At 44.2% G+C, this 20,057-nt stretch overlaps 1 protein-coding gene across 2 annotated transcripts; it reads left to right on the top strand.

Annotated features, from left to right (window-relative positions):
- The first annotated feature begins 3,993 nt into the window (after positions 1-3,993).
- SEC11C (SEC11 homolog C, signal peptidase complex subunit) lies at positions 3,994-19,801 on the top strand. 2 transcript variants are annotated; one of them, XM_025997690.2, is made up of 6 exons: positions 3,994-4,345; positions 10,598-10,707; positions 14,462-14,611; positions 16,730-16,849; positions 18,890-18,947; positions 19,601-19,801. In XM_025997690.2, exons 1-6 carry the CDS (start codon positions 4,259-4,261, stop codon positions 19,652-19,654), a joined length of 579 nt encoding a protein of 192 aa, XP_025853475.1. In that variant the 5' UTR covers positions 3,994-4,258; the 3' UTR covers positions 19,655-19,801. The 2 variants fall into 2 exon arrangements, with proteins under 2 accessions (XP_025853475.1, XP_072614109.1); XM_072758008.1 differs by lacking the exon at positions 14,462-14,611 and having other exon boundaries at positions 4,150-4,345.
- The last annotated feature ends 256 nt before the right edge of the window (positions 19,802-20,057 follow it).

Raw genomic sequence — 20,057 nt, forward strand, 5'->3', positions numbered from 1 at the left:
AGAACGAGTCCTAGCTCTCTCCATCCAGCTCAGTAGACCAGGGTCCCCGAGATTCTGCTGTGTTCATGATGATGGTTTCTAGTACCATCAGTCTGTAGGCAGTAGCTTGAACTCAGAAACTGGAAGTTGAAGTTCCCCCTCTGGAACTGTGTCTGCTCATGCAGTCCCAGGAGCTTCCATGGGCAGAAGAGAACAGAGGAGAGACGGTGTGGTGTAGGGAACGAGAAAGTAAGTTTGGATTTGGCAGACCTGGATTCAAGTTCTGGCTCTGTCTTTTCTTAGCCCTGTGACATTGGGCAAGCTGCTTATCATCTCTGAGACTTCCCTTCCAGTTTCTGTAAAATACAGTTTCTGCAACTGAGAGTAAGGATAAAGAAGTATTTATGTGATGCAAAGTAACTATGGAAAAGAATGTTAGCTGGTGCTGCCTCTGTAGCAATTCCTCACTCCACTCACAAGGCATACCCAGATGTGCTAAGAGGGGTCTAAACTAAAGTGCACGCTTTTCGTTATGCCCTGCCCCGTTCACCTGTTACACCATATGATAATCATGCCTGCACATTTACAGCTTTAACTGGATTTAAGAACTATGTCTTATTCCCACCTCTGGATTCCTAGTGCTCAGTGGAGCAGACAAATCAATAAGAGAGTGAACCGACTGCGGTATAAGAGATTTATTTTTTTATTTTTTAATTTTTTTTTAATTTTTTTAATTTATAAATTAATTTTTATTGGTGTTCAATTTACCAACATACAGAAAAACACCCGGTGCTCATCCCATCAAGTGTCCCCCTCAGTGCCCGTCACCCATTCCCCCCCACCCCCTGCCCTCCTCCCCTTCCACCACCCTTAGTTCGTTTCCCAGAGTTAGGAGTCTTTATGTTCTGTGTCCCTTCCTGATATTTCCCAACATTTCTTCTCCCTTCCTTTATATTCCCTTTCACTATTATTTATATTCCCCAGATGAATGAGAACATACACTGTTTGTCCTTCTCCGATTGACTTACTTCACTCAGCATAATACCCTCCAGTTCCATCCACGTTGAAGCAAATGGTGGGTATTTGTCATTTCTAATGGCTGAGTAATATTCCATTGTATACATAAACCACATCTTCTTTATCCATCATCTTTCGATGGACACCGAGGCTCCTTCCACAGTTTGGCTATTGTGGACATTGATGCTAGAAACATCGGGGTGCAGGTGTCCCGGCGTTTCAATGCATCTGAATCTTTGGGGTAAATCCCCAACAGTGCAATTGCTGGGTCGTAGGGCAGGTCTATTTTTAACTCTTTGAGGAACCTCCACACAGTTTTCCAGAGTGGCTGCACCAGTTCACATTCCCACCAACAGTGTAAGAGGGTTCCCTTTTCTCCACATCCTCTCCAACATTTGTTGTTTCCTGCCTTGTTAATTTTCCCCATTCTCACTGGTGTGAGGTGGTATCTCATTGTGATTTTGATTTGTATTTCCCTGATGGCAAGTGATGCAGAGCATTTCTTAAAGTTTCATTTCTGATTCTAGCATGTGAAGAGGGTCTGTGGCATCAGCCTGTGTTCGAGGGACTTCAATCAGAAAATTAGCATGATTATTTCTCCGTGGGAAAGGATAAATAAAGCAATGCTATGTTTTGGTTTAAGATATGTAATTTATCAAAGACAACTCCAGATTCAGCACCTAGGCAGAGGAATGGTTGATTTCTGGCACTAAACTAGATCCCCCCAGATACTGGCAGCAGGATTTACAGTAATTATATTTTGCTCCTTTTCCTAGGTCTTTGGAGGAAATCAGCCACCAGGAGCTAAGATTCTATATTTGGTATCTCAGCACTGTTGGAGGTGGTGAAAGAGGAGAGAGAACAGACAGAAAAAGACTGAGGCTGAGCCCCAGTCAAAGGGTGGGGTTGGAAACTTTCGGGTTGCTTGGTGGTATTTTGAGACCTCAGTTGACTTTAATGACTTCCTTTGTAAGAATAAGATAAGCAGACAAGACTGGGGCCCCAGTAGCATCAAGAGTTGATTCTCCAAGATCATACCTGTCACAACCACATTGCATGGAGGGAACATGTAGATGTTGAGTGTGGACCTTGCCCTTAGCCAGGGGTAGGTTAGAAGGATGGCTAGGTGGGTGTCACAGCTTCTGTGTTGTCTCCTTCTTCAAAGAGTCTCTTTCCCTGTTTTTTTTTTTTTTCTTTCTTTCTTTCCCTGTTTTTAAGAGCCTAGTGTTAAGACGATTCCTACACCAGGCTGTCAGGGAACGACCATGAACCACATAAATATATCCATTAAACCCAAACTAAATGTATCTTCAACTCAATTTCTTCTCAGGTGGATCTTCAAAATCCAACTTGTTCCTCCAACATGAAGTATGATGGAGGGGAGGCCGGAATGCAAAGAAACAAGACTCAACCAATAGCAATTCTAATATCTTGCTCTTGAAAATTTTAGAAAACTGTATGGCCATGTTTTTCTCCAGGTCCCTGGAAGGGGCCTTTGTACGTGAAGGGTCCCAATGTTTACCTTCCATCAGCTTTATAGTGAATTAGTTTCTGGGATATTTTATTTGTTGATTTTAATTTATTATTTATTTTTTATTAATAATTTTATTTATTTATAAATAACTACCGACTGGAAGGCAGACGCTCAATCACTGAGGCCCCCAGGCGCCCTGTGTACCCATTTTATACCTATTTTATTTTATTTTATTTATTATTTTTTTAATTTTTATTTATTCATGATAGTTGCAGAGAGAGAGAGAGAGAGGCAGAGACACAGACAGAGGGAGAAGCGGGCTCCATGCACCGGGAGCCTGACGTGGGACTCGATACCGGGTCTCCAGGATCGCGCCCCGGGCCAAAGGCAGGCGCCAAACCGCTGCGCCACCCAGGGATCCCTTTTTTTTTTTTTTTTTTTTTTTTAAATATTTTATTTATTCATGAGAGACACACAGAGGGGCAGAGACACAGGCAGAGGGAGGGGCAGAGGAAGAGGGAGAGTGAGAATCTCAAGTAGCTCCACACTGACTGAGTGCAGAGCCCTACTCCGAGGCTGGATCTCAGAACCCTGAGATTATGAGATTATAAGATTATGACCTGAGCCAAAATCAAGAGTCTAACGCTCAACTGTCTGAGCCACCCAGGTGCCCCTGGGATTGTTATAATTGCAACCTCTCAAAAAAAAAAAAAAAAATTGCAACCTGCTCCTTTCCCCCAGAGCACCTCATTCCTCTTACCCCTTTCCATAGCACCACTTTTTTCCATAGCACCACTACCCTCTAGGTGCTGTAACATTTACTCCTTTATTATATCTATTCCTGTTAGAATGTAAGCCTCACGAGGGCAGGGATCTTGTTTTGTTCACTGATGCTTCTCAAGTGCCTAGAAAAGGGCCAGGTGCTTAGTGGATATTTGTGAATAAATGAATGGAATGAATGGTCTAGCTAATCTAGGATCAAGACTGCAGTAATCCGGGATTTGGCAATTGTGAAATCTGTGTTCTATTTCAGACTCTGACCCTTAACCTTGGCCAGGTCCTTTGGATTTTCTGGGCCTCTGTTTTCTCGGGTATAAAATGAGGTGGTGACTTATTCACTCAAGTAATGTTTATTGCGACACAACTCTGGTCAAGAGTATGCAAAGATGCTCTCTTGCATCCAAACCCTGTGACTTGTTGCAGGGCCTGGAGCTGCGGGGTTCAAATCTCCCTCCTCTCGCAAGCCCCGCCCACCCGCTCGCTCGGCTCCTCCCCGATTCGGCGCCGCCGGCGGCCCGGGCAGAGGCCCCGCCCCCTCTCGCCGCAGTCGTCCAATGGCCGCGATACACGGGGTGAAAGCCGCGGAGCTTTAGGTGCCCTCTTGGCGCCTGACCAGAGTCCTGAGGAATTCGGTTCCTCTTGAACAGTCACTTCCCCGAGTTGCCCCTGCGATATGCGCGGTGACGCTCTCCCCCAGGTTCGCTCGGAAGGGTCGGCCGAGACTCCCGAGTCCCGTCGCTGCCCGTCCTAGGAGCCCTGGGTCTTCACTGGACGAGCCTCTCGCCCCGCGGCATTCTGGGAGTGGTAGTTTTCTTCCGCTCGGTTCCTTCCAGGTCGACCGGCGTGGCCGCGGCCGCGGAGGACTACCATTCCCAGACGCCCGCGCGAGGTGCCGGCCACGTGACCAGCAAGGACACGGGGCTGGAAGCCGGGGGCCGGGCCGGGGCTCCGCAGCTGCCTGTGACACCCGGGAGCGGGCGGGCCGCCTGGGCCCCTGGAGAGCCCGCCATGGTGCGCGCGGGCGCCGTGGGGACGCACCTCCCGGCGTCCGGCTTGGACATCTTCGGGGACCTGAGGAAGATGAACAAGCGGCAGGTGAGGGAGGCCCGCGCGCCCCGGGGCGGGGGGGGTGGGGGGCGCGACCCCGGCGTGCCCGCGGGGAGTCGGGGCTCCCGCAAGGACAGCGCCTGGACACCGGCGCCCGCAGGCTCCCCGCCGCGCTGTCCGAGGCCCGGGGCTCCAATGCACGCACGCCCACCTGTGGGCAGGTGTGTGCGCTGGCTGGAGCGCGGGAGGGGCGGGGACCGGGATCCAGGCCCCGACGACAGGTGTGCTGGAGGGAGCGAGGCCGGGGGGAGCCCTCGGCCGTGAGTGGCCGCTGTCCGTGCACGCGAGGCTGCGGGCCGGCCCCGCAGGAGGCAGGCGAGCTCCCGGGGCTCCCGAGGCCTGCCCCCCCGCGGATGCGCGGCCGGAGCGCCGGCGAGCAGAACGGACTCCGTGCCCTGGACGGTGTAGACCGGTTTGGCGTTCCAGAGGGGACCCCTTGGGTTCTGGCTTCGGGCTGCACCTTGACCCTAGGAAGCGGCGAGCGCGCAGGTGTGCGCACCTGGGGTTGATTTCTTGCGCTTCTGTGACCTCAGAGGAAGACTCCGCCCGCGCTGCCCTGGGTGGGCTCCTTGGCCAGCCTCGCGGACTTTCTTCGGTGCAAGGGAGGAGCGAGTAGGGACTGGAAAGAAAGGCCTCTCAGCCAGGAAAAGAGCGGTTGCTTAAGCTTCTAGAAAGAGAATTTAGGGGGCCTGGAGGGCACAGTAGATCCTAATGGGTCCTAATACTTTTCTTTTATTGATGCAAAGAGTAAAACACGCTAAGAAGAATGGAAGCATCCTATTAGTGATTTTGATTGTCTTTGAAAATGCTGTGGGGGCTCCGGATGGTTCAGTGGGTTGAGTGTCGGCTCAGGGTGGAGCCCCCAGATGGAGCCCTGCACGGGGATCCCCGCTGGACGTGGAGCCTGCCTGAGATTCTCGCTCTCCCTCTTCCTCTGCTTCTCCCTCCAAAACAAAGAAAAGCACTTAAAAAGGAAGTGGTATAGATTCTCATGATTTTGACACATACCGTCATGGTTGCCACGACACCGTGGGGTGGGATGATGCCCATGGCATAGCGCTACTTATTCCTGTAGACATAGGGGTTTGGTTGGGTTCAGTTTTCCAAATGGGATTTCATCTTCGTGCTGTCGTGTGGGAGAGTCTGGTGACTTGGATTTCAGGCCCCCACGTCTAAGCTGTGGTTTAGGATCTGGTGGTTTCCAGGTACACGTAGCGGATGAGAAACTCTCAGGAGCTTCTGTGATTAAGAGGAGTTGTGGCAGTGATTATTACCAGCTTGAAGAACCGACAGCGAATTCCCTGAGCACTGATACTGCTCCCAAGAAAATCCTCCAGAAATTAGAGCTTTTATTTAAAACCCTAGGCTTAATTGGCCGGGTGTTTTAAATGTCTCTAAAATGGGTACTGATTATTGGTGGTTGTAATTGCAGACTATCAGGGAAGGCCTTCTGGTGAATATATCAATTCCTAAACTAGTTTGGAAGATCTGTGTATTCCCACTCTCAGTGATAAGGCCTTCAGTAGCTGTTGCATTGTCTATGTTTTGCTAGTATTCTAATTAAAATGCAAAAGCTCGATTCTGCTGCCTCCTGGTCCTTTTTTTTTTTTTCTTCTAAGTGTTGTCCTGTTGTTTCTTTTTCTTTTTCCCTCCAAAATAGCATCCTCTGACACCTTGTCAGGCATGCATGCTCCACCAATCTTGGGAGTGGGACCTCCTTTCTCTGCTGTCCCAGCTTGCTATGAAGTAAGGCACGAGAGCACACGCAAAACAAGGACTCTTTGTTTCTGCAGCGAGGAAGAGAGGAAGGAAGAAATGCAGCTACTGGCGTTTCTGCTGCTTTGTCGGCCAGAATATCTGGTCTGAAATGTTTGCTTGAAACTCTCAGACATTGGCTGTTTCAGCTTTGGTTGACAAAGACCCGAGTGTGGGTTTCCTTTTGAACTTTGCTGGGGCTATGAATGGCGGAGTGTAGATAGTTGGTAGGTGAAGATGAACAAACAAAAGGCACCAGTGAAATGTGGCGGTGTATTTTTTTTTTTTTTAACATTCCAGTCAGTTTGTCAATTGTTCAACCAAAATTGTGTTTCTAGATTCTAGGTGTTTAATACTAGACTTGGATTAGTAGGTTCTGTAAAGGTAGGGCGTTGCAGTTGATCTGCGGTTTTGCAGTTAGCTCAACTGTTAGGTTTTTGTATAATAGGTCATTTCTTTAGCAAATAGATGTCTTGCTCAGAGGAACTTTTTTTTTTCTTTTTTTTTAGGAATTGATCTTACTTCCCCTTGATGAATTTTTCGAGCATAGAAAGTCATGCTGGAAAAGATATTGTCCATACTAGGTCTTTGTTGCATAAATGGCAAGGTTTTATACTCTGCTTTTATCAGGGTGGAGTCCGATGGTTTGAAAACCTGTCTAAAAATGACACTTTCTGTTTAAAAATGTGGTTTGGGGCTTTCCCAGTCAGATCTGTAATTCATGATGAAACAACATTTGCCTATCAAGGCCTTCAAGTCGGGCAGAGCAGCAGCTGGAGAAGTTTTCGGAAGTGAGCTACGGTGAACAACTTCTGCTTTATGCTGATGCGCCTTGCAAGGCGGATTTTAATTTGGAAGCAAAAGTTTAACTTGTTACAGTCCAGCACTTTTAACAGTGATCTGCCTGGCATTCCAGTTTCCTTCTTTGCTCTTCCGGGGATTTAGGGATTTAGTGATAGTTTCATAATTTGCTATTGACACAGCAAAGAGTTTTTTTAAAAAAAATGGTGTATAACTTAATTTTGAATTATATTTAACTTTTCCTTCTCAATTATTACATCAGAGTATCTTCACGGTTGTTTTAATTCATTTTTACGTCTGTATTTTCAGTTGTTTCCTCCAAAACTACCAGGAATTGGAATTACATAATTTCACAGACATGTAGTAGGAGCAATCTGAGCTCTGCTTTTTCTACCTTACTGCCACGTCAGACCATGTGTTCCAGTTTTGTCACCCTCTTCAAAGTAATTATCTTAATGGCCATATAATATTCTGTCAAATTCCTTTAAACATTTACTTTCCCCAGACTTTGGAATTATTCCATGCTCATGACAGAAATTTTAAAGAGTAGGGAATAGTTTATAGAAGATCCAGTTATTCGTATTTCCACCCTCCCGAGATGGCCTCTGTTTGCCTTTGAGGGCAATTCCTTGTGTTTGTTTTACAGACTGTTTTGCAGTTTGCAGAGATTCTGCTGCAGCCTACACTTTTGTTTTAAATAGTGCAATGACTTGCCATTATTTTACTCAATAATTTCTCTGTTGTTGCTCCCTTATTTCCTTTTCTCCATTACTAGAAATAGGACCATGAGGCATATCTTTGGGCCCTAATTCCCTATCTGCCTTTATTGTAGACTGAATTGCTAAAGTAGGATTACTGGGCAGAAAGTAACCTCGTGATACTAGTGCCAGATTGCTCTCAGAATGACTGTGTCTGCTTGCCTTCTCACCACAATGTACCCTGGACCAGCGCTGAGTATTAGCATTAAAAAAAAAAACAAACCCAAACTTGAAATTTGCTAGGCATAAAAAAGGAGAGGGGAGAGAGGGAGGCAGGATTTGGTTTGAACACTCTGTTTATTCACTGCTTGTATTTCTTCTTTGGAAAATTAATAGTTTTAAGCTTTTACCTCTTTTGTTGTTGTCGTCGTTGTTGGGATTTTAGTGCTTTTCTTACTATTAGTTTATTTGTGCTCACCATGTATTAAAGATGTTTATTTTCTCATGATTTATTCAACAAATTGAGAACTTACTTTTTGTCAGACTTGTGTTGGACATTGGAGGTACAGCTGTGAACAAGGCCAAAATGGCCTTTGCCTTTGTGGAACTTACAGTCTAAGGTAAAAGATACATTAAAAATGATATGTATAATTATGATAGTGATGGGTGGTATAAAGAAGTACAGGGTGCTGTGAGAATGTGTAACAAGAGGCTGTGGGCTGGTCTACAGCAGAAAGTAGCAAACTCCAGCCCTCTATCTGTGTTTAGAGACAGAGGGGGCTGGTGGAGTGGGGTTAAGTGGAGGAGAAGGGAGGGAGAGTCTTAAGCAAGTTCCATGCCCAGCTTTGAACCCAATGTGGGACTCATTCTCATCCGAGATCGTGACCTGAGCCGAAATCAAGAGTCAGGTGCTTAACTGACCAAGCCACTCTGGTGCCCCCCCACCATCTATTTTCATAAAGTTTTAGCGAAACAGCCATATTCATTCCTTTCTATGTTATCTTTAGTTGCTTTCTTGTTACACTAGCAATGTTGAGTGATTTCAACAGAGACTATATATGGCTTGTAAAATAGTTATTATCTGGCCCTTTACAGAAGAAGTTTGCTGATGCCTAGTCTAGTGGGTCAGGGAGGGCTTCCCTGGGGAACTCATGTTAAAAGCAGGATTTAAGATGAGTGTTAGTATGTTAAGGAGTCTAGGGAGAGAGGCTCAGGGCAGAGGAACGAGCCAAGCGCAGCTCCTGGAGGGGATAGGAGCATGTACTCTCTGAAGCATTGACAGATACGAGTGGACCTGGAGTGCAGTGAGCTTCACCTGCTGAAGCTAGGGAGTAGGGGGTGGACCAGACAGAGCCTTAGAGACCATATTCACCCTCGGAGTAGTGGGATGCAACTGAAGGGATGCAGTCGAAGGGCAGTGGAAGCAGGGCATAGAGATGATCAGGTGGCTAGAGGTGCATTTGCAAACGAGTGTAAGAGTGTAACGCGGAGAGATGCATTGGAAGAGATGTATACGGTCATCAGGAGACTGGTTAGCAGGCTCTTGCAGTTGCCCAATGGGTTCTGTTGGTGACTTGGGTGAGAATGGTGCCAGTGGGGAGAGAAACATTCCAGAAATGTTTAGAAGGTATAATGTATATAATGAATGGGGGGAGTGGGTAGGACAAGAGCCCTGGCATTAGGTGAGCACATATGGCGAAGAACAGGCAGGTAGAGGGGAATCATTGAATTAGAGACGTGGGGGTTGGGCAGTTTCAATTCCAGGTATGTTTGAGAGTGGTTGGTTCGGGTGGAGGGAGAAGGACTTTGGAGAGGAGGATGTCTGGGAATTAAGACACCAGAGCGCTGGACAGGATTTCCACGTGGCTCTTCGGATCACCTAGGACAGAAGTTGTGAGGAGGAAGGTTGAGGCAGGTACTAGAGTGAAGAGCTCTCCTGGAAGACACTAAGGGCGGAGGCCAAGGAACTTACATTCCAAGTAGTAGGCACAGTGACTTTCATCCCTAAAGCCCCTTGGAAAACGGTAGATGTCTGGCCCGACAATCCAGTGAAGCCCGACAGGGTGGGCAGGTGTTGCTCTCTCCCATGTAGTCACCAGGGGTTGGGTGTGTCAGCAGGACAAGCTCTGGGAATCTTAACTCTGGTGTGAGGTGGGGTGAGGTCAGCTTAGCACTAGGTACTGTCTTGTGTGGCTTTCTGCCTATGTTCGTTCGTTTGTTCGTTTTTGTTTTTGTTTTTTTTTTTAAGATTTTACTTATTTATTCATGAGAGACACAGAGAGAGAGGGAGAGAGAGGCAGAGGGAGAATCAGGCTCCATGCAGGGAGCCTGACGTGGGACTCGATCCTGGGTCTCCAGGATCAGGCCCTGAGCTGAAGGCTGAGCCACCCGGGCTGCCCTCTGCCTATGTTCTTAATCAGACGTTGTTTACTTTTTAAAGACATTTATTGAAAATTTAAACATCCAGGTGTTTACAGTTTTTGTTCACTCTGAAATGTAATTTCAGATGTACAACAGCCTCATTGCTAAGAACTGTAGGGCTCGGAAGCCTCATTTGGGGCCTCTTTGGCCAGGGGGCTAAGGAGCAGTTCTAAACCATACTGCCCACCCTAGGCTCTCAGGTCAGATGTGTGCTCCCTACACTAGAGCGGGAGGTCCTCAGGGTAGAACTTGAATAACAGGGCTCTTCAGGGTTGAGGGTTCTGGGAAATCCCAGAGAGGTAAGTACAGTCTCATCGGGTAGGTCCCATGGATTGCTCTGGGGTTTTTCTCTCATTGCTCACCGAAAGAGAGACAGTATATGGAAGGCGCATTCCATCGGCAAAAGTTGAAATACTACCTGAGTTTGTAGTCTGTGTGAATTAGTTTAATGTTCTAAAATCACAACTTTACTTTTTTCTTTTTTTAAACAAGCTTATCTCCAGCTTAGGGTTAGTGAATATTCTTCTACTGGTTTTCACTTTGGTTCTGGCCTTTTTCGTTCCAGCTCTATTACCAAGTTTTAAACTTTGCCATGATCGTGTCTTCTGCGCTTATGATCTGGAAAGGCTTGATCGTCCTCACTGGCAGCGAGAGCCCGATCGTGGTGGTACTCAGGTAGGTCCACAGGCTGTCACGCTGCTGCTCCAACACAGAGGAGCAGTGTTGGCCTCATTGAAAGCCTGCGTAACAACCAAGACTCAGTATTTTCATTGGATAGAGCGTTAGAATTGTCTTTGTATACCATTTTTCCTTTCTTTCTGGGCTTTGTTGAAAAATCTTATCTTTTTCAACACACATTTTAGAGCTTTTATCACGTTGATGTTAATGCTCCAGGGTAATATATTTGCTTTTGTATTTTAATGCTTTAATCCACCTAAAATAACAGTCCTATGTGATTACTTGTGTATAAGTTGATTTTTAAACATAAGTAATTTTAAAACTGTTACTTGGGGGCAGCCCGGGTGACTCAGTGGTTTAGATCCGCCTTCAGCACAGGGCGTGATCCTGGAGTCCCGGAATCGAGTCCCTCCTTGGACTCCCTGCATGGAGCCTGCTTCTCCCTCTGCCTGTGTCTCTGCCTTTCTCTCTATGTTCTCATGAATAAATAAATTAGAAAAAAAAGATTTTATTTATCCATTCATGAGAGAGAGAGAGAGAGAGAGAGAGAGAGAGAGAGAGAGAGAGGCAGGCACAGGCAGAGGGAGAAGCAGGCTCCATGCAGGGAGACTGATGTGGGACTTGATCCCAGGACTCCAGGATCAGGCCCTGGCCTGAAGGCAGTGCTAAACCACTGAGCCATGTGGGCTGCCCAATAAAATCTTTTAAAAAACAAAACAAAACAAAAACAAAACTGTTACTTGGTTTTCTTTGTACCAGACACAGGAGAGTGTTTCTCCCTTATGCTTTGCAGAGTGTGCTGTAGTTTTTCAAGCTGCTTCTGCAACACTGCTGTTGGTGGCTATTCTCTTCTTGAGGCTATTATTCTTATAAAGCACAGGCTGTTAATTCTTGAAAAGTTAATACTTTGACTTCACATAGCCGTCAAGTCATACAAGGCAGGAAATGTAATCAATTTGAAAATCAAGCACCATGTCTGGGAGCCCTTTGGTGCCTCAAGCTGATCTCTGTCCAGTATGTCCTACACCAGCCTTACGGTGGGTGGGAATGGACCCCATGTGTTTTATAGGGGGGGAGCGGTAGGCTATAGCACTGACTGTGGCCAAGACCAGCACGCAGGGTCGGTGGCTCACAAACCAGCACCCTTTCCCTCCACTGGGCCCTGCTATCACATCATAGGGCTTCAGCCTTGGCCTGACTTCACCAGGTGGCCCTTGTGTGGCTGGCCAAGGGGCCTATTCTAGAGGGACACTGCTTTCATAAATTTAGGAGCCTTAGGATAGCATATGGGCTTCTGATTCACTGCTATTCACACTATGCTTTAGGAATGCTCTGGGGTCCAGTGGCTAGGTTAGGAGGGAGAAGGGGATCAAGTGTGTGGATTCTAGACACCTCAGCCTTGTTTCAGTTATAACAGCTCCATTTTTATGTATTGTATATGGATATGCATTCTGATAGATGTCATTCGAAGGAAGGATTTTAAGGCTTTTTTTTTTTTTTTTTTCATTAGAAATTTAAAAATTTCTGGGGCACCTGAGTGGCTCAGTTGGTTAAGCATCTGCCTTCAGCTCAGGTCATGATCTCAGGGTCTTGGGATGGAGCCCTGCACTGGGCTCCCTGCTCAGCGGGGAGTTTGCTTCTTCCTCCCCCTCTGTCCCTCACACTGCTTGTGCTCTCTCTTTCTCTCAAATAAATAAATAGATAAATAGATAAATAAATAAATAAATAAATAAATAAATAAATAAATAAAATCTTAAAAAAAAAAAAGATTAAGACCTGTAATTTAGGTGGGCCCTCTCACTAACAGATAAAGAACCTGAGGCCCACGAAGGCCAAGCCACTTACATGTCTTACAGTTACTTTTGGCAGAGCCAAAACTAGATCCCAGACATTCTGATTTTCCTTAAATCACACCAACACACTTGTACACAGAAATTGTTGTAACATTCCAGTCTGTAGGACTTTTTTTTTTTTTTTTTCAAAGATCCTTTATAGTTCTAAAGCAGTTTGGCTTGTCAGCATAAACTGTTGACATCATAAGAGATGCGTGGCCTTGGGGAACACTGACCTTTGGGGAACCCCTGGCCCATGAGGAAAGCAAGTGAGTTGATAGTAGTGAAAAATTTAAAGAAGTGCTCTCCTCATGGGACACAATAGTGACCCTTTTTAAAAAAAAAAATTTATTTGTGAGAGACACAGACAAAGAGACAGAGACATAGGCAGAGGGAGAAGCAGGCTCCCTTTGGGGAGCCCGATGCAGGACTCGATCCCAGGACCCCGGGATCACGACCTGAGCCAAAGGCAGACGCTCAACCACTGAGCCTCCCAGGCACCCCACAATAGTGACTCGATGATAAACTACTCTTCTGCCTCTGAGACTTGCCCAGGATGTTTTTCTGGCCATAGTTCTTAATTGTTTGCTCTTCCTTTCCCTTGTAGTCATTTATATTTCTAGCCTTCTCTATGTTTCTTATTCAAATTAACTAATTTTGAATGCTAGATCTATTATAATACCCAGTGTCACTGGTTTCACTTTTAATAAACGCATCAGCAGGTACTTAGCAACCAGCCAGTGATTCTCCTTGCTGGTCTGCATGTGCGATGAGTTTAAGGTGTTCCCAGCCAAGAGGGACACGAAGGCCAAATTCTTGAGCTGCTCCTGTGAGAAACCCACATTTTCCTTTGAAGCACTGCATTTCACCAGTCTGGTTCTTCCTCCCCACATCCTGCCCTCAACAAACTCGCCCGTTTTTTGATCGTATGGCCCCTATATTGCAGTCTTCTTCGGTCTTATTCATTTTGTCATGCAGTAAGACAAAGCATGAGCATATGGAAAATGCATTCTGATTTGATAATTTCAACTTCTACTAGATTGCAATTTACTTTGAATCCACTGAAGGTTTTTGGCTTGGGTTTAAACCAGTACCACGTAGGATTATTTATTGACCTCCAAATCAGAGGCAGTCAACAATTGTTAAAATTGGGCTTTCTGTAAAATATGGTTTAAAGGATGATGCTGCGGTAGTCCAAAGATTTGGGTTCAAATTTTTTTTTTTTTTAATTTATGACAGTCACACACAGAGAGAGAGAGAGAGAGAGGCAGAGACACAGGCAGAGGGAGAAGCAGGCTCCATGCACCAGGAGCCCGATGTGGGATTCGATCCCGGGTCTCCAGGATCGCGCCCTGGGCCAAAGGCAGGCGCCAAACCGCTGCGCCACCCAGGGATCCCAATATTTGGGTTCAAATTTTGTCCCAAAGATCACTCTCTTAAAGCATTCATTTGTTTGCTTCTCTTCAAGCGGGAATGCCCACATCCTAGGTGCTGAGGGCGAGCCATGAAACGCAAGAATTGCCCTAGAGTATCAACCAGCCTTCAGAGTCTGCACTTCTGAATGAAGACAGTAATGTATTTGTAGATGTAGGATCTTTTTTTGAGGCTAAAAATTGGCAGCTTTTACTTCAAAGAGTTCACATTATACTCAGTTCTCTTTCTACCTAATAGAAGGTACAGAGGAGCCTGCTACTATCCTTTTCATACTTAATCTAAAAAGAAATCATTTCCTTTCTCACTTAATGTCATCATCATGAGCAGTCAGAAGGGAACCACTGTGGCTTGTCTGATAGCTGCCTGACCTACCTGACGATTGATGGCAGTTGAGATTTTCACTGATATGTTTATTATTCTTCATGAGTTGTGAAGTTCCCCTGTGAACCCAGGCTAATTGGATGTGATTTTGTGTTTCTTCCCAGTGGCAGTATGGAGCCCGCCTTTCACAGAGGCGACCTTTTGTTCCTGACAAACTTCCGGGAAGACCCTATTAGAGCTGGCGAAATCGTGGTCTTTAAAGTCGAAGGACGAGACATTCCAATAGTTCACAGAGTGATCAAAGTTCATGAAAAGTAAGGTGGCTTTACTTCTTTTTGTAAATTTTGGTAGCCAGTTTTATTCATTCATTCATTCATTCATTCATTCATTTCATTAGCACTGATTGTTATCTAACTTTTTTTTTTTTTTCCATTTTTTTCCCTCAAGTTTTTATTTAAATTCCGTCTACTTACCATACAGCATAATATTAGTTTCAGGTGTGGAACGTAGTGATTCAATTTGAGTGGCCAGTTTTCATGGTCAATTAGAAAGTAGCAGACACTCCAGATTATGCTCCTAGTCTTGCCATTTACTAACTAGGTGACTTTGGACCTGCTACTTTACCCAGTCTGCAAGACAGGGATGATAACATTATCATTTCCCACTGTGACTCACGGAGCGATTATGAGAACTGAGCAGACAGGTGTTTTGTGAGGCACTCGGTAACTTGAGTTGTGTGTACCATAAGGTGGAATATATGAGAGCGTGATGGTTATTTGAAGGCGTCTCAGAGAAAATCCAGTCCCGTGGCAGCTGAGGGTCATGATGATATGAGGACTGTTTTCTGAAATGTAGGAAGCAGCTCCTGTTTCTCTGTGTCACTTTGTACCCAGTGGCACTCACAGCAGTAGCCTTATCCCTGAGCATGTCCCTTTGCCTGGCCCATCCCATGGTTTAGCCATGTCCTGCTTTTGTTCCCCACCCTCCCACCCCCCACCACAGATGGTCTTCCTTTCCTTTAAATGCCAGTGGTGGCTTCTGAAGACACTTTTTGGGAACTAGAACCAATTACTTCTGTCTGAAGTGTATTAAGTTCCCAGGAGAGAGTATAGTCACACGGTTAATGAAAATGGTACATGCTCTATACTCGGTTATTCATTTACCTCTTGCAGCTTTTAACATGCTTGACTTATGGAATTCAACTGAGATGTGTGTATATTTGTATTTTTAAAATAGGGCAGCGGTTTAGTGCCGCCTTCAGCCCAGGGCACGATCCTGGAGACCCAGGATTGAGTCCTATGTTGGGCTCCCTGCATGGAGCCTGCTTTTCCCTCTGCCTGTGTCTCTGCCTCTCTCTCTCACTGTATCTCTCATGAATAAATAAAATCTTTAAAAAATAAAAATAAAAACAATTCTCATTTCACTTTGTTTTGGCGTAAACATTGGAATGACCCTGTTTCAGTTTGTGTCCAGCTTGTGGTACTGCACCATGGGATGTGATGTCCACTTGTTGACTTACTGATAAAGAAATAGGCATGATCATAATGTGACAGCTGACTTAAAAATTCTACAGATGAGAAATTATTCAAAGTTAAAGAAATAGTGATTTTCTGTAATTTGCATGAGTTGTGGGAGTGACTGGTTGGGGTTTTAGCTTCGTGATTTCCTTTATAACCGCAGCTGCAAATCAGCCTGCTCCTATTGGCGTACTTTCAAATCTTTGTGGGCTTTTAATATTTTATCTAATTACAGTAGTGCATTTTTTTCATTTGTCTTATTGAAAGAAGACCCTCTTTATAGCTCCATAATGCTATAATGTTGTGTTTCTAGTGTCAAGGCTATACAAGCACCGGCTTAGAATGTTTAAAATTAATCCCATGTGTCTCTTTAACACACTGGTTTTATGCCATTTGTGATTCCTGTTTCTTTGCAAACCAGATTTTATACCACTTTGCTCAGTGCTGAAGGAAATAATGCATTAACATTCTACATTTGGCAAGGAAAAGTAAGTTTGAGGAGGGGAAAGGGCCCATCTGCATTTGAATTAGCTTGAGCTCAAATCTGTGTGATCTGGGACCAAGTTCATGTCTAGAGTGAAGGAGAATATAATCCGTGTTCACAAGTTGGTCTTTGAGGACTAAGAGAGTGAAAACAGTTGCTGGAAGCTAATCATTGCCTTGCTGGTGCCCTCACGCTTTGCCATGCTTTTTGGTTGTCAGGGTAACTTGAGCATTTTAGAATTTGAGTCTGCAAAATCACCAGTGGGTTAGACTAGTGTTAGTTTGGATGGTTATCTACCAAGAAAGATCAAGTCCTTGTCGAATACTCATCTAAATGCACGTATCTGACTGTGACATGGTGGGTAAACTAATTGTTTTCTAATGATGCTGTGCAGAAAATCATTTTTGAAAGGACATTATTTTGCTTTCTAGAGATAATGGAGACATCAAATTTCTGACTAAAGGAGACAATAATGAAGTTGACGACAGAGGCTTGTACAAAGAAGGCCAGAACTGGCTTGAGAAGAAGGATGTGGTGGGAAGAGCCAGAGGGTGAGCATTAACTCTGAAGTTATATAAAAGAGTCAGAAACCAGAAAAATAGAAACAAAGAAACTAGGGGCACCTGGGTGGCTCAGTTGGTTAGGAGCCCGGCTCTTTGTTTCAGCTCTGGTCATGACCTCAGGGTCACGAGATTTAGCCCTGTGTGGGTCCCTGTGTGGGGTCCTGTGCTGAGTGTGGAGCCTGCCTGGGGTTCTCTCTCTGCCCTTTCCTCCCTCTCTGTCTCTCTCAATCTCTCTCTTCCTCCCTCAAAAAAGAAAGAAAGAAAGAAACTCAATGTATAAGATAATAGAGTCATTGATTACAAATTTCATGTGTCAGGAGAGTTGTAAACAGTCCCATTTGTACTGTGTACTACATTTACTGTGTAAATACCACTCTTCTGAGACCTAAAATCTAAAACTGAATGCAAGTATATTATCTATATCATTGGCTTAATTCTATATTTGAAAGAAATCATTACCTAGAGATTAGTCATTGTGGTTTTAAATAGCAGTTGCAAGAAATCCTCCTAGAGATAACCACTGTTTAAAACTTAAGTGAATATTCAAGACATTCCCTGTGCCTATACAGATGTACGTGCATATATAACTTTACATAGTAGAGTTTTATTTTACTTTTTCACCCAGTAAGAAGTTGGAAATCAATTCCTGTGTCAAATGTACATCCATATATTTTTAAACAGTTATGTACTGTTGCACTGAGGACCTTAAAATTATAACTTAGCCAGTCCTCTTTTGGTGTTATTTCCTGTTTTTTTTTTACCACCAGAAACAGTTATGTGATAAATCTTTTTTTTTTTTAAGATTTTAGAGGCGGAGACACAGGCAGAGGGAGAAACAGGCTCCCTGCAGGGAGCCCGATGTGGGGCTCGATCCCAGGGCCCAGGGATCATCACCTGAGCCAAAGGTGTATGCTCAACCATTGAGCCACCCAGCTGTCCCTGTGATAAATCTTTTAATATTCATCTTTGCATAATTGTTCCAGCAATGAGTTCTGCTTCTGATTGACACAGCAGAGTGTATATCCTCTTATTAAAAAAACAAAAAGGGCAATTCTTCCCCTTTCTTGGTGACCCTTTCTTATGTTTAACCCTTGTTAGAAGTGTCTTTATCTTCTCTAAATCCCACGAGCTGTTTAAGGCTGGGGAACCTGGTTACCACTTTCTAAGACTTAACTTCATCAATCAGATTGTGGTTTTGAGCCCTCTCTTTGCTCCTTTTCTCCATCTGCTCACCTTCAGACTCTACACTATCGCATCTCCACTTGGTTATCTGTGGGGAGATGAGAGAGACTTCCAGCTGGTCTATTTTTAGACGTCCTGGGGACAGGCTTTGTATAAAGGAGAGGTTGGAGCTGCTGATTTACATAGGACTGGAGGGTACGGGGTGCCCTACCCAGTTTCCCGTTAGCGAGGTGACACTTGGGTCCACTGATTGCACCTTGACGTGAATTTTGTCAGCAGAATCATTGGCTCGCTTAGCCCCCAATGTCTATGATCATAATCATGTGCAGGTATAAATGTGGGATTCACATCTGTTTTCACTGCCCCAAAAGTGTGTTTGTTACATCTGAAAAGCCCTGTGAAATGTAAATGATGATGGTTCTTCCAGTTACAAACTAATTCTCCATGTACTTTGAAAGCTCTAACAGCCGTCTTTATAGAGGCTGTCTGGATGGGACTTCTCCACTAAAAGAATTAAAAACTAGCTTGATGACAGTTGTCAATTCCATTTGTACAAGTGGCTCAACTAATTATTTTAATTCTGTTATGGTGAATACAGCAAGGGAAGATGAGCAGCATCACTAGTTGAAATCATGTGCCTGCTTAAAAATCGTCCTGCTGTTAGTTGTGATGCTTTTGATTAATAAAGCCTTTTGAGACAGGGGTGAATGTCAGCTGTATAGCCCCAATCATTGCTACTCCCAAGGAAGATTTGTGTCACCAGGCTGATAGAGAGTATTTTTAAATGTTACTATCATCATACTATAAACAATTTTTATATTTCTGGCTTTTCATCCCAAAATTTAGGTTTTTACCATATGTTGGTATGGTTACCATAATAATGAACGACTATCCAAAATTCAAGGTAGGAATATATGTGTATGTCTGAATTAAAAATATATGTGTGTGTGTGTGTGTGTGTGGTGTATACATATGTGTGGATAGATAGATAGATAGATATATCTTGGAGCTTTTGCACATGCAATTGTAAAGATGCAGTCTGTTTAAAATGTGGGTTTTTTTTTTTTTCTGGAGAGTATTTGTATTTAACCACAAATTAACATAACTAAATTATTGACAACTAAGTTAGTTATATAAAAGAGCTACTTCCATCTTTTGTGTTCATAATGTATTCTAAAATGGCACCTCTTTATTACTTTTTATCATGGAAACCTTTACACATCCAAAAAAAAAAAATAGTACAATAAACCCAGTAATGAGGATCTCTGAACCTTAATAAAAATGGTATTTATATATTTGAAAAACCACTTGAAAAACAATAGAAAACCTACGCAAGAAGGAGCAATGAATTAGCTGTGTTTGTTGGGTGCTTGATCCTTAGTCATTATATCTGGGGGGCATTGAATAGCTAGTTTGGAGAACCAGGCAGGCATGGGGGAAGAGGGCATCTTTTGATTCTGCCTCAGTCTAGTACTGAGCAGACTTCATCTGAATACATTTATAGACCAAACTTATTTGTAGAGCTCACAGTAATTTCCCACTGTGTTTTCTTTACAGTATGCTCTTTTGGCTGTAATGGGTGCATATGTGTTACTAAAACGTGAATCCTAAAAAGAGAAGAAGTTCCTGGGACCAGATTGAAATGAATTCTGTTGAAAAAGAAGAAACCTAATATATTTGAAATGTTCCACTTTCTGTATAAAAGGAAACAATGTGGAGACATTTTTGTCTTGTCCAAATAAATGATTCATCAGGAAAGATTGTTTTCTTTTGTGGGCTCCATTAGAACCTGCGCAATCTGTGTGCCGCTCATGGTTGTCATTCCAAACCAAGCACAGGGGTCTGGGCCACTTCCAGAATCAGGCAGGTCACTTCTGGACCTGCCAGTGGGGAAGATGCATGGTCCCCCACGATGTAGTTGTAATGTCTGAATTTCAAAAATAAAATTCTTTGCATAGCATAGTAGCATTTCTGGGAGGAAATGAACAGGCCCTTAAAAGGAAATGATTTCTTA

This window comes from Vulpes vulpes, chromosome 5 (genome assembly GCF_048418805.1).
Source record: "Vulpes vulpes isolate BD-2025 chromosome 5, VulVul3, whole genome shotgun sequence".
In the NCBI taxonomy this organism is placed as follows: domain Eukaryota; kingdom Metazoa; phylum Chordata; class Mammalia; order Carnivora; family Canidae; genus Vulpes; species Vulpes vulpes.

Coding starts and splice junctions, on each gene's coding strand:
- SEC11C (XM_025997690.2), top strand. CDS start 4,259: ATGGTGCGCGCGGGCGCCGTGGGGACGCACCTCCCGGCGTCCGGCTTG. Junction 16,850..18,889: donor GTGGTGGGAAGAGCCAGAGG/GTGAGCATTAAC, acceptor CCCAAAATTTAG/GTTTTTACCATATGTTGGTA. Junction 18,948..19,600: donor ACGACTATCCAAAATTCAAG/GTAGGAATATAT, acceptor TTTTCTTTACAG/TATGCTCTTTTGGCTGTAAT.